Consider the following 13446-nt stretch of genomic DNA (forward strand, 5'->3'; position numbering starts at 1 on the left):
AGGGAGAGCTGCTGCTAAGCCTGATGCCTGCCCCAATGGGCAGGCTGGGGGCGGTACAGCCATGCTGGAGGAGCTGCCTGTGCAGGGCGCTGGCTCCTGTGAGCGACAACCTGACAGGTCACTGCTTTCACCATGGCCATTCCCGGTAGAGCCCTGCAACTCCTCAGATATCCAATTTATATCCATGGATATAAATTTGCTATCTGCACAGAGCTCTAGCCCAGGCTACCTCACCAAATCCTGCCCCCTGCATGTCAAAGGGCCTATGCCCTGACCACTAGGCAACATTCCGCTTGAGAGAAGACCATCAAATGAGGTGTAAAAATATTCAGTCCCCTCTAAGGGGACATAATACCGCACTCAAGACCTTTTTGCTGTAGGAGACAGTGAAGATGGTGTTTACCAAAATACTTTTTTGGGCTCCAGAATAGCCTCAAATGAGGACTGCCACATGAGAAAGCACCACAGATCTCAAGATATGAACCAATCTGTGTGTGGTCTCCTGAACCACTTCCACCTGGATATCTTGGGAGGAAGGCACCCACTTCAAAAGGTTCTGGTGGGCCCCAGTGAGGAAACACAAGACATAACCACCTCGTCGGGCAATGAGGAGGAGGAACCCAAGACTAGATGAGGTGGAGCTTCCCTCAGTTCCTCCAAAGAGGGGATTCACTGAGGCAGACTGCTCACGTTCGGTACCGGGCCTGGTACTGGGAGCAGCTTCAGCCATGCAGGATCACAACATCTATTGGAAGACGTAGAGGGCAGATGGTCCAGAGATAGTTTTGAGGCAGGAGGAAACCCGCATGGGTTCCAATATGGCCATCGATATGGCACTGGAGCTCAACTTCTTCCCAACCATGTCTACTAGCCGACCAAAGGAAGGCTCCACTAGGATACCAGAGGTTAAAGCCTCTCGAAGAGGAGCAATGGCTTATGTGATGTGGCTGCGACACACAAGATCCGACTTCCCCGTTGGACAATGAACTTTAGTCATCCAGTCAGGTAGCTACAGTGTCTCTTGGTGCCAGGGAGTAGTGACGGGAGTCCGGAGAGGAGGCTGGCATTACAGAAATCATGAGCTGGCTTGCCTCTCGATGGCACTGCATGAGTGGGTTCCAGATTGTCTGGAGGTAGCAGCGTTACTGGGTGCAGAACTCTAGTAGCCAGCAAATCCATGTGAGTGTCCATCAGTTCCGGGAGAGATGTCTCTTGGTCTGCCAGTCACGCCAGCACTCAGCAGGTATATGCCTCAAGTGTTGACAGCACCAGGAGATTCTGTTGCTGCTCCTGCTGAGCCAAAGACGACGGCACTGCTGAACAGGATGGTGCTCCACTTAGAGGTTGATCTCAATCGCTGAAGTCGACGAGCTCTCTTGAGGTGGTATCTGTACCACAGAGTGCCTGAGCATTATGCATACTCCTTTCTCCTTCCCAACTTGATTGCTGGAGTTCAGTGCCAGGGACCTTGATTTCCTGGATGATCGGTCTCTGGATGCAGTCCTCCGATGCTACTTCTTCAGTACCAGAGAAGGAGATTGGCACAGACTCAGCCTGGGGCGGGGACACTCCTGACTAAAGCAGAGTTGTGCAGTGCCTGCCCTGAACGGGAAGCCTCTGAGGGTGGGCACAGGGCTGCCTCCATAAGAAGGTACTTCCCTGTCTTTTTTGGGCTAAGTCCCTGTAGATTTGGCATCTTTCTCTGATGAGACCTTTTTCTAGGTACTTCAGGCACCAATAGTGCAGGCTGTTGACCAGAACTGTCTTCTTACATGCATTGTAAAGTTTGAAACGCAGGGACCAAGGCAAGCCCTGGCACTGGTTCCAAAAACTGAAAGGAACATAAATGTACAGTAGTAAAAAAGGAAACCTATTAGTAGAAAAAAACCCACTACACTAAGATTGTATACTATCAACTATTGACAAGTACCAACTACATACAATAAAAATACTGAGAAAGAGGAAAACACTTGCAGTAGCAAGGTAGAATGCTCTGACAACAGTCACAGGCGGTAAGATGGAACTGGAGGCAGCTCTTCCCTTTATACCATCCCACAGCAGCGTAAGTAAGCAGAGGGCACATGTACTTTCTTGATGGGAATTGCTGAGTGAAAAATCTCCAATGCTAGTGCACTAAGCAAGCACACACCGGAAGTGGAATGGACATGTGCAATCACTTGAAGTTTATTTTTTTATTATTATTATTCCAGGGTTTGTCTACACATTGAGTTATTCTTGAATAACTCCACATGGGGACACTTATTCTTGAAAAAGAGTGCCTTGTTCTGGGTTGGCTTATTCTATTTTCAAAGCTATTGTGGCTTTAAATTCACATCCTACCTTAATATAAATTAATTATTAAGTGTAGACAAGCCCTTAAATAGCATGGGGAAATAAACAATTGGAACAGCTCAGGGATGTCGTAAATTCTCTATCATTAAGAGTTGCAGGGCTTATCTACATTTGAAATGCTACAGCGACACAGCTGCATAGCTGCAGTACTTCAGTGTATGCTGATGGGAGGGGTTCTCCTATCAGAGCAGATACCATCTTCCTCAAAAGGTAGTAGCTAGGCTGACAGAAGAATTCTTCTGTTATCTATCACTGTCTATGCTGGGGGCTAACTCGTCCTGACTATGCTGTTCAGGGGTGTGGATTTTTCCCATCTCCGAGCAATGCAGTTAAGCCAAATTAACCTCAGTCAAAAACATGGGTCTTTCTAAAAGACATGCTCTAGTTCAACCATATGTATGGGGCTGGATGCAGGAATCACTTCATGAAATTCCATGGCCTGTGTTATGTACAAGTTCAGTTTAGATAGTCAAAATGGTTTCTTCTGACCTTAAAATTTGAGAATCTATGGAGTTACATATTTCCCCCTATATATATATCCATCCAATAATGAACACAAAAATGATTGATGCCAGATACCTATACCACACACACATTCTTGAGGGAAGTAATGTCTAAAAGACGTATTGAACTGAACTTTATTAAAATGGATTTCCATCCAATGGTCCTGAACAAATATATCTTCTAACATGGCTCCCAGAATCGACTGAAAGGAAAAGCCAGCCAAAAGATGCCTAGAATGTGCATCCCTGAATTGCCACAGGAGATACAATGGAGATCTCTCTTCAAATTATACTGCACCTGACAGAAGCACATACTCTAGTTGTGTTACATTTTGTTCAGGGAAGCAGGACCATCAACCCAACTTTCAGAAAGTACTATTGTATCTAATGACAAGTGGCCAGGACCTCCATTTTACTCCATCTGCAATATGGCATCTTCAGTAGCCCAGCAGTCCCTTGACACCACCAGAAGGAACCATTTTGACTATCTAAACTGAACTCCTACATAACAGGGCCAAGGTGTTCCTTTAAGGTCTCCTCTTGAGTTCTGAGCTGATGAGTACATCACTGAAAAACCTGGCTTCAGTGTTCAGTACAACAATCTGATCTGTGGTATCTACTTGCAAAAGTACATGTAAACTTCCATGTCCTGTGTTAAATGCCTGAAAGCTCTTCCCCTCCCACCCACTGCTTCCTGTAAAATCTCATTCTAAAATGGCATGAAAGGATTCAAAAGGAAAAGCCTTGAGTGAGCCAGTCAGATGTTTCAGCTGAACATCTGGGATTTGATCCTCAGTGTTACATAGGTCACTTTGCCACAACAGCATCACAAAAATGACTTTAAAGCTGCCCTAAAGTGGCAGCTGAGGATTCCCCTGGTGTAGCAGTGATCCTGCACCAGTCCTAAGCATGCTCTAGGATTGCAAGTGGTGAGAAACAGTGTAACCACCACTGGGGTGTGCTGAACTCAGGTGAACTTGAGACTGGAGCTTCTACGACACTACCTTTGAGCCACACACATTGGCACAGTTGCATAAAAATAACCCAAGCTCAAAAAGATCCATCTGCTAAGAAGTTGAGATGTAGAAAGAGCAGAAAGAAAATCAGAGGAGAAAGTCCTAACAGATTAAAAAATACTAAGTCCAGCTAGTTAGTTAGAGGAGGAATGACAGTCTCATGGCTAGAGCACAGGCCTGTGTGTCAGATTTGGGTTCTCTTCTTAAATCTGCCATACACAGTACTTCCTTAATATTTCCATACCGCACAAGAGTGTTGTGAGGGTTAATTAATTAATGCTTGTGAAGTGTGTTGAAATCCTCTGATGCAAAATATTAATATGAGATTTCACAGGTACATGGCCAAAGAATATTATGCTTGTGCCAGCTGCCAAGTGAGTTCGTAAGAAGCACATTCTTGAAACTTTCCTTAGGGCAAAGACAAGTCAGTTAAATGAGTATAGATAGAGGCTTGGAGTAGAAGCAGAGTTTGTCCCAGGTTCACCCAGTGAGCGGACTGAAGAACTGCGTGCTTTGCTCAACTCAATTCACCTCATACAGTACGACTTCTTGTTCAGCCAATCACTCAGACAAACAAGTTTGGTTACATTTGCAGGGGATAATACTGCCTGCTTCTTGTTTACAGTGTCACCTGAAAGTGAGAACAAGCATTCGCATGGCACTGTTGTAGCCAGCACTGAAAGGTATTTATGTTACGCTAAACATTCGTATGCACCTTCAGGCTTTGACTTTTAGGCTCTCAAGTTTTACACTGTTTTGGTTTTGAGTGCAGTAATGTAAAAAAAAAAAAAGATCTACATTTATAAATTGCACTTTCACAACAAAGAGATTGCACTATAGTACTTGTAAGAGGTGAACTGAAAAATACTATTTTTTAAATTTTTTACAGTGCAAATATTTGTAATAAAAATAATATAAAGTGAGCACTGAACACTTTGCATTCTGTGCTGTAATTGAAATCAATATATTTGAAAATGTAGAAAAATATAAAAAATATTTATAATAAATTTAAACTGATATTCTATTATTAACAGTGCAATTAAAATGGCGATTAATCGCTACAATTTTTTAAATCTCACGATTAAATGGAATTATTTTTTTTAATCGTTTGACAGCCCTAAATTATATTACTACTAATAGAAAGTACTCGTGGAATTCAGACAAAGTAAAAATGGATTCCTTACAACTTCATGTAATACTGGTAAAAGAGTCCATAAACAATTGGTTTTATTTAAGCCATACTATTTTCAATCACTGAATTGTTAAAACGAACAGATTGCATCACACCAGCAGAACAATGCCAGTTCCATTCAGAATGTTCCAAATCACAGAAAAGTTTAATTAACTCAAGTGACAAAACTAGCGATATTACAGGTATTAAAAAAGAAGAGTTTCCATATGAAGAAATAAACATTTCAAATTTTTTTCTTGTTCAATAAGAACACAAAAATGTGAGATTTTTCTCAATTTAAGTATGTTCTGAGGTTTATCAGTGCTGGCTTGCAGTGTTTTAAAATACTGCTAGGTAGATATGGCTACATGCTATATTGTCCATAAACAGATTTCTTACACACCAAGCTAATGTAAAAGCACTGTTTTCATGCTGAGAAAGAATAAATGGTTTGCCCAAACAGCCAGATACAAATGCATTCTTTTCTGTAAGTCTTACCTGACCAGGTGCTACATCAGTTGGATCTGGGCCATGATGAAATTCTCTGTGCAATTTTCCGGAGTGTAAATCTAGTACAAATTGTTTGAGTTTACCTGGAATTCTGAAAAAAATACACCCCCCAGTGAACATATGATAAATAAGCACACAATCTTCAACAGAAAAGTAAAGTGTGTGGGTGTGTATATATATATATTGTAAAATTCAGAATAAGTCCAGAAAAATCTCGTTAACCTGCATGTGTAACTTAATTAAAACAAACTGGCATTTTATTAAAACATTTTTTCATATTAAAAATAAATTATATATACACACACACACACATATTTTTAATAAGAAAAAATGTTTTAATAAAATGCCAGTTTGTTTTAATTAAGTTACACATGCAGGTTAACCAGATTTTTCAGCACTTATTCTGAATTTTACAGTTCTAACACCTACAATCTTAACTACTGAGGCTTGCATACAAAATAGTAAATCTCTCATGCTACGTCCCTGCCATTCCTCAGGGCTTGCTTTCTGCTTCCCATATTGTTTAGAGTAGCCCACATTTCTCCTGTGCATCAGATACAGTATGTTCACTTTAAGTGATTAATTTATGGTAGAAAGCTAACTGGATGGTACGCTTGTGTTAAACTATTCTACCAGCTTTTTTTCTTCTTTTCTGCTATCTCCTGAGTGCACAGCAAGTATTTCTTCCCTTCAATAATTCCCACAGAGTTGTCCTAGCCAATAACTTCATTGTATGCTCAGTTCAGCTCTGCACTACCCACACTACAGAAGAGAACAGCAGGTTCCAGTATGATTTCAAACCTGACAGCAGAATTTGATGTGGCTGGATAGCCAAAGAGCACTATTATAAAGGCAAGGGCAGCTTTCCAGTTTGCCCTTCGAGCAGTTCCTCTCTAAAATCAGGCCCTGTACAACAGAACAGCTGGGCTTGCAAATTACTGAGATGCTTTAAGATTTCACCTTGTATTTTAAAAACCATGAACTGTTCACAAGGTCACTTCTGACATATCTAGATGTCTCCGAAGTTCACCCTTATCCTATGGGACTGTCTATGAACCTGCCAATTTCCCTCATTTATATCAGACAAATGCATTACCCTTACTGATTGTTGACACAAGCAGCAGCTGTTACTAGTCAGATACAGACTATGAAGCAGAGGAAAGAGAGGTGTTTTTGAAAAGACAAAAAAGACCTTATAATAGTTGGAAGTGAACTACAAATCCACATGAAAGCTATAACTGATAATTATGTACATAACCTATTATAGCCGTGTTTAAATTTAAACTATTATTAATCTAAAGCAAATTGCTTACAAAGTGTTTTGTTAAAAACCAATTGTGTGTGTTGTGAACATGCTACTCTGCACAAAATATTCATAAGAGTGCAACAGTAAATGTAACAAAAACAGTTTTAGGATTTTACTATTAATCAAAATGCACTATGGCTTGTATTATATTATAGGCAGATTACATTATAAATTTATGAATAAATCTGCTGGAATTTGGATGAGAAACTGACAATGATCACCAGATTTCTGCCAAACTCAGCTGCAACATTGTGTGGTGGGGCTCCAGAATAAGACACTGAGAGGTCAGGAAGCCTGATTGCAATGTTTACACCAGTGGTTCTCAAACGTTTGTACTGGTGACCCCTTTCACATAACAAAGCTCTGAGTGCGACCCCCACCCTTATAAATTATAAACACTTTTAAATATATTTAACACTATTATAAATGCTGGAGGCAAAGCGGGGTTTGGGGTGGAGGCTGACAGCTTGGGACCCCCAATGTAAGAAACTTGCGACCTAAGGGGTCCCGACCCCCAGTTTGAGAACCCCTAGTTTACACCATTCCATGGAATCTACAGTACAAGCAACCAAGGGTTTTGCCAGATACAATGATTTCTTGCTAGCCACAGTGTGTGTGGTCATCATTGCTAACAGATTCCATTCACATTTGGTCCTAGCAAAGGCTTGCAGTGGATGTTAAAGTTTGAATAGGTACAATGGGCCTCAAGCAAGTGTATGAACACAGTATTACAGTGACTCAGTTCACATCATTTGCATGCATAAATACATAATTTGCATCAACATAGCAACTGCACATCCAAATTAGCTGCGCAGCTGTATGCATGCACTTTAGTAAAATCAAACCATGACTATCCAATCACCACACTTGGCAACATATTTCCATTTTTTTTTTTGACATGTTACATCGAATACAACTCTTAAGAAGAGCTGGATTTTTTGGCCAGATTAAATACAAATAGAAGATAATCATATCCTCACTGTCCTTCCAGTTATCTCTAAAATTAAAAAGATATCAGGACAAATCCTTTGGTTTGAATTGTCATAGTTCTGCTGAAGCCAATAGAGCTATGAGAGTTTACATCAGCTGAGGGTCTGCCCTCTGGTGCCAGAACTCTAGGAAACCAGCTCAGAGCTGACAGTCACTTTATCATCAAACATCAGTTCCCTTTAGAAGAGTTTGTACAAGTGTCTCATTCAGTATTGCACGTCTGTTAGCTGGAGAGCCCTCATATGACTTTTCATTTTGGACCTATGGAGTAACAGAAACCTTGCCCGTGCAAGACAAAGGGTCCTGTGGTGAACCCTTACTTTTATTTAGATATGTGTGGAATAGGTGTTGAATAAGTTTGGAGCGTAAATTATTTCCTATTCATTAAGCCCAGACTGTATATTCTATGCTGCTCAAAACAGTATAAAAATCAGCTCCTAAGATAACAAATAGGAAACTAAGCAGGTACATGGATAAAGCTAACAGTGATTAACGAAAAAGTATGGTTTTGTGACAGCAATTCAATGATACAAGTCACACACAGTCTGCTCACTCACTATGCAGGGTTGTTGATGGAGAGATGCCCTTCAGCGGCTTTTGCCAACATTATGCGTGAAAGCTCACAGTGATGTAGAGGGCAGGTAGATAGGTGTGGCATAACATAGGAAAAACTGTTCTGCTTGCATAAATTTCATGTTGATTTATTTATTTATTGCAATGTATAACTTATAAAGAGATACTCAAACTGGCACTCTGGGCACCGTGGATGTTACTGAAAGCAACAATACAACAAGCAGCAAGTCCCCTGAAAATCTCCAGCAAAATCTTCCCCAACACAATCCAGATTTTCACCATCAAACTTCCACTCCCCATAAACTATCAGCCCCGCCAGGGCCCAATCCCTTCACCCAGTTGGCTACAAAAAAGGCTTTACAGTGGGCCCCTCAGAGATGATGCTCTAGCGCCCGTCACCTCTCTCTATTCAACTGAGGAGGATCTAGCACAGGGGTAGGCAACCTATGGCACAGGTGCTGAAGGCAGCACGCGAGCTGATTTTCAGTGGCACTCACACTGCCTGGGTCCTGGCCACCGGTCCAGGGGGCTCTACATTTTAATTTAATTTTAAATGATGCTTCTTAAACATTTTAAAAACCTTATTTACTTTACATACAACAATAGTTTAGTTAGATATTATAGACTTACAGAAAGAGACCTTCTAAAAAGGTTAAAATATATTACTAGCACGTGAAACAAATTAGAGTGAATAAATGAAGACTTGGCACACCACTTCTGAAAGTATCAGAGGTGTAGCTGTGTTAGTCTGGATCTGTAAAAGCAGCAAAGAGTCCTGTGGCACCTTATAGACTAACAGACGTTTTGGAGCATGAGCTTTCGTGGGTGAATACCCACTTCGTCAGATGCATGTGATGAAGTGGGTATTCACCCACGAAAGCTCATGCTCCAAAACGTCTGTTAGTCTATAAGGTGCCACAGGATTCTTTGCTGCTTTTACACTTCTGAAAGGTTGCCGACCCTTAATCTAGCACAAGCATCTTTGCTGACCACTGTTGTGGCAGCGTGAGAGAGAGAGAGGGGGAGAGAGAGATGGTCTCTCAAGTAGGTGTCAAACCATCTAGTTAGAAATACCACTGTATTTAGAAAAAAACTGAAGCGCATGGATTAAATTGATAATCCATCTATTTTATACATTTTAGGCAGATATTGTCCCAACAAATCAGCCATATTCCACTGACTATGAAGGCAGAATATCTGGTGGGAACCCATGTAAAAGGGACTTCCCCACCAAGGGTCCATGACTAGCTCAGGAATGTCAAAGTTGCAGAAGAGAAAAACAGATGGCGACAGATTGGAGGATTCTTACCACTGAATATTTTATACATATTAATTGCACAATACATCAGTTAAATATTTTATTCACTGCTCAAAAACTTTCCAAAGAAAACTGACGTTTCTACGTTGGCAGTAGAGGTACCACAGGACTAAGAAATATGAAGGATAGTTGAGGAACTAGAACTTGCAGCAGCATTTAAAACTTGGGGCCAGCTTCTCAGCTACTGTGTATCAGCATAGACCCTATGCCCCCAACCTCAGCTAATAAAATATTTTACCTACTTCCTGTCATGTAATATTGGTTACAGCATTTAAACAAATGAATTTCTTTGCCTCGCCACAAGACGATACGATTTGCAAAAGAAAGGAAGGGTTTACTTACGCTAAATCACTGAAGTCTGGAAAGACATACATGTGCCTAAAACTGTCAATAGCAATAACAGGACAGTCTGCTGGAGTCTTCTGAATATGAAGGAGTGGGTGTCTGAACTTATCACAATCAGCATGCAAAAAGTTTATTGTACCTTAAAAATGAGAATATAGACCAAAATTTACATTAGATTTTTGAATGTGAAAATATTAAGGTGTTGGTAAATTTATGAATAAAATCTGAGGGATTATGGACATTACAGTAACAAACACGGATGAAGGAATGAATTTAAACAAGCAAACATTAAAACAATAAACATTTTCTGAGAAATTTTTTTGGTTATAATATAGGTTACAAAATTTAGGTTTATACGTCATAAAAATTCCACTATATGAATCCCAGATATAAAATAAGCATTTCTGAAGTAACTGTATCATAAATATTTTATATTTCTATTTCAGTAGTGCCCAGAGGAGCCAAAGGTTCAGGGCCTCTTTGTGCTAAGCTCTATGGAAGCAAACATGGTGCCTTGCCCTGAAGAGCTTTAAAATTAGAGTGCTGCTCTAACTATTTATGCAATTTTTAGCATCTGGCTGAATGAAAAAATGTTAGTATGCCTACAAAGTGACAGGGTAAGGCAATAATAATTAGTGACCTTTTTCACTTATTAATTGTCGTGCCACTTCCTGCTGGAATTTTTCTAAACTCTCCAAATCATCTTTCATGTGGAAAAGTATAAGAAAAGGAAGGCCTTCTTCTGTCAATTCCTGCAGAAAAAAAAAAAAAGATATCAAATGAGGAACACACCTGACTTCTTCCAATACACAACATATATTTTATGCAATTCTAATGATATTTCTAGTTAGGTAGGACCTCAAACTTTACAACCAGTTGATAGAAGAGGAGAGGGGGCTGGGGGAGGGATCGCTCAGTGGTTTGAGAATTGGCCTGCTAAACCCAGGGTTGTGAGTTCAGTCCTTGAGGGGGCCACTTAGGGATCTGGGGCAAAAATCAGTACTTGGTCCTGCTATGAAGGCAGGGGGCTGGGCTCAATGACCTTTCAAGGTCCCTTCCAGTTCTAGGAGATAGGTGTATCTCCAATTATACATACATATTAGGATAGTCACTAATGAGGCAGGAGACGTAATACAAAAGAATTAATAAGAGCTTTAACTAAACTGCGGTACAATTTACAACCAGGTACAAAATAAAGTAACTACTGCCTCAACCTTGCAAAACAAAGAACCTACACAACCCCATATCTCATCGATTTTGCAACCTTACTGGCCAATACCAACCATTTTGTTCTTCAGTATCTAAACTGACTAGTAGTCAACTTTCAGATTTATTTCAATCTACTGGTGATCTTTAAAGCCCTAAATAACTTGGGATTCGCTTATCTGAAACATTACCTATACCCCATCACAACAGTTCAGACCTTCTTGGAGGCGCTTGCTCTTTATTTCCAGGGTGAATCTCTCTGCAGATGGTGTTCAGGCTGTCTTAGTAGAGGGCATAAACTTTCAGAATTGACTCCTTCAGTTTACCAGAGCACAAGTTCAGCTAACTTGAGGGTATAATGCAAGACTTACTCAGTTTATCCTTCCTTTGATTTTATTCCCCCATCCCTGCACATTTTTTTCTTTACATGATTGCTGTTTTGTACAGGTGGAGAGCTCATTTTGTGCCTATGTGATCAAATTTTTACGTACATTTTGTAAGACTACCCTATGGTATGTTATCCAGTGCTTTGCCCATCATTAAATGACTTAAGCAATGATGCCTCCACTGTCTCCTCTGGGTATTACACAGATTTATAGATATCAATATGACTGTTCTACAAATTTATAGATCTCCTTGTTAGGTAATGAATGATTCCTTTGGAGGTTGCTTTTTTAAAATGGTGTGCTTGAACTCAACTAACTTTGAGATAAATCCCTTTTCTAACATATACTCCTAGTTCATATTCTCTGCTTTCCTTAGACTTTGAGAATACTTTGTCCATTCTACCACCAAATCTAACAATCTCTTGGGACATATTTTTATATGCAGACAGATGCTGTGGTAAATGCTTTACCCTGCAAGTAACTGGAAGGATTTGGCTGAACATTTTTTTTCCAGGGTGAGCTAGCTGGTTGTCATCTGAACATTCAAAAAGCTCTGTTGGAGTAAGACCAAGGTTGGTCTTTTACAGGATTTAAAAAAAACTTTCTGAAAATACCTTTGTAATTCATGTAACTCCTGTTCTAATCATCATTACTACATGTCTTCTACTTTCTCTCCCATACCAAAATAGTCTCTGTATTTTAACCATGTTTGCTCCTAGTCAGTTCTATTAACGTGAGATGGCTGGGCCCTCAGTCACCCTTCATATGAGACAACAAGAAAAAGTATCTGCTTGTGCTATGATGTTTGTGGTCCCATTTCATCTCTAGCTTTTACACATTTTTCTAGAATTGAAATATGAAGTGGAGCACTTGGATATCTAGACTGAAATGTCACCTTCCACTCCTGGCAGGGAAAAGCATCTGCTGCACTGTCCACACATTCTATCCCTTTAATAATATACATTCAGTATATAACCAAGGTCATACTAGTAAAGTTATTTCCCTCAAATGGCAGGTTGTCAACAGAGTTAGCTAGAAAGTCTGAAAGTGTTTGAAATATTGATGACCAGTGGGAAGTGGGAATTGCAATTCACAACCCTCCACCCCAATTATTTTGACCATCTCTAATCATTAGCTATGTTGACTTCCTTGCTTGTCTAGAAAAAAGTGAAATCTAAGGGCACCTTCATCAAAGAGATTCCTTTGGTCTTCCTGCTGACCTATCCCCAAGAATCTTGTCTTCTCTGCCAAAGGCCAGCACATGTTGCCTAACAAATGACACAAGTTACTGCAGTATTCTGAACTAAATGTCCAGTACCACTAGTGCGTACATACTGAGTTAGATCTCCTACACACAAGTAATTTGTTCCAGTCTGACAGCACTTTTCTTCTCCCCAATACCATTTATATCTCGAGGCTAACAAAGTATCAGAGGGGGTAGCCGTGTTAGTCTGGATCTGTAAAAGCTGCAAAGAGTCCTGCGGCACCTTATAGTCTAACAGACGTTTTGAAGCTTTGAGCTTTCGTGGGTGAATACCCACTTCATCGGATGCATGCGATGAAGTGGGTATTCACCCATGAAAGCTCATGCTCCAAAACGTCTGTTAGTCTATAAGGTGCCACAGGACTCTTTGCGGCTTAGGCTAACAAACACATCCAGAATTGGAGTTTTGTCTGTGGGATTTATTAAGTGCAGTCCAACACAGGTATTATTTGGTTTGCCTTTCCAGTCTAATTCTCTACCAGGTCTGGATGATCAGCAAATGGAGC

At 40.3% G+C, this 13446-nt stretch overlaps 1 protein-coding gene across 1 annotated transcript in view; it reads right to left on the minus strand.

The window, feature by feature from the left end:
* ERP44 (endoplasmic reticulum protein 44) overlaps positions 1-13446 on the minus strand; it is a 119934-nt gene that overhangs the window by 7976 nt on the left and 98512 nt on the right. The window contains exons 9-11 of the mRNA XM_050938242.1: positions 10725-10836; positions 10082-10223; positions 5541-5643 (exon numbers count right to left, since the gene is read on the minus strand). Of these exons, the coding sequence (XP_050794199.1) occupies positions 5541-5643; positions 10082-10223; positions 10725-10836 (357 nt within the window). The remainder of the gene's footprint in view (positions 1-5540; positions 5644-10081; positions 10224-10724; positions 10837-13446) is intronic.

The sequence above is a fragment of the Gopherus flavomarginatus genome, chromosome 2 (genome assembly GCF_025201925.1).
Source record: "Gopherus flavomarginatus isolate rGopFla2 chromosome 2, rGopFla2.mat.asm, whole genome shotgun sequence".
In the NCBI taxonomy this organism is placed as follows: Eukaryota; Metazoa; Chordata; order Testudines; family Testudinidae; genus Gopherus; species Gopherus flavomarginatus.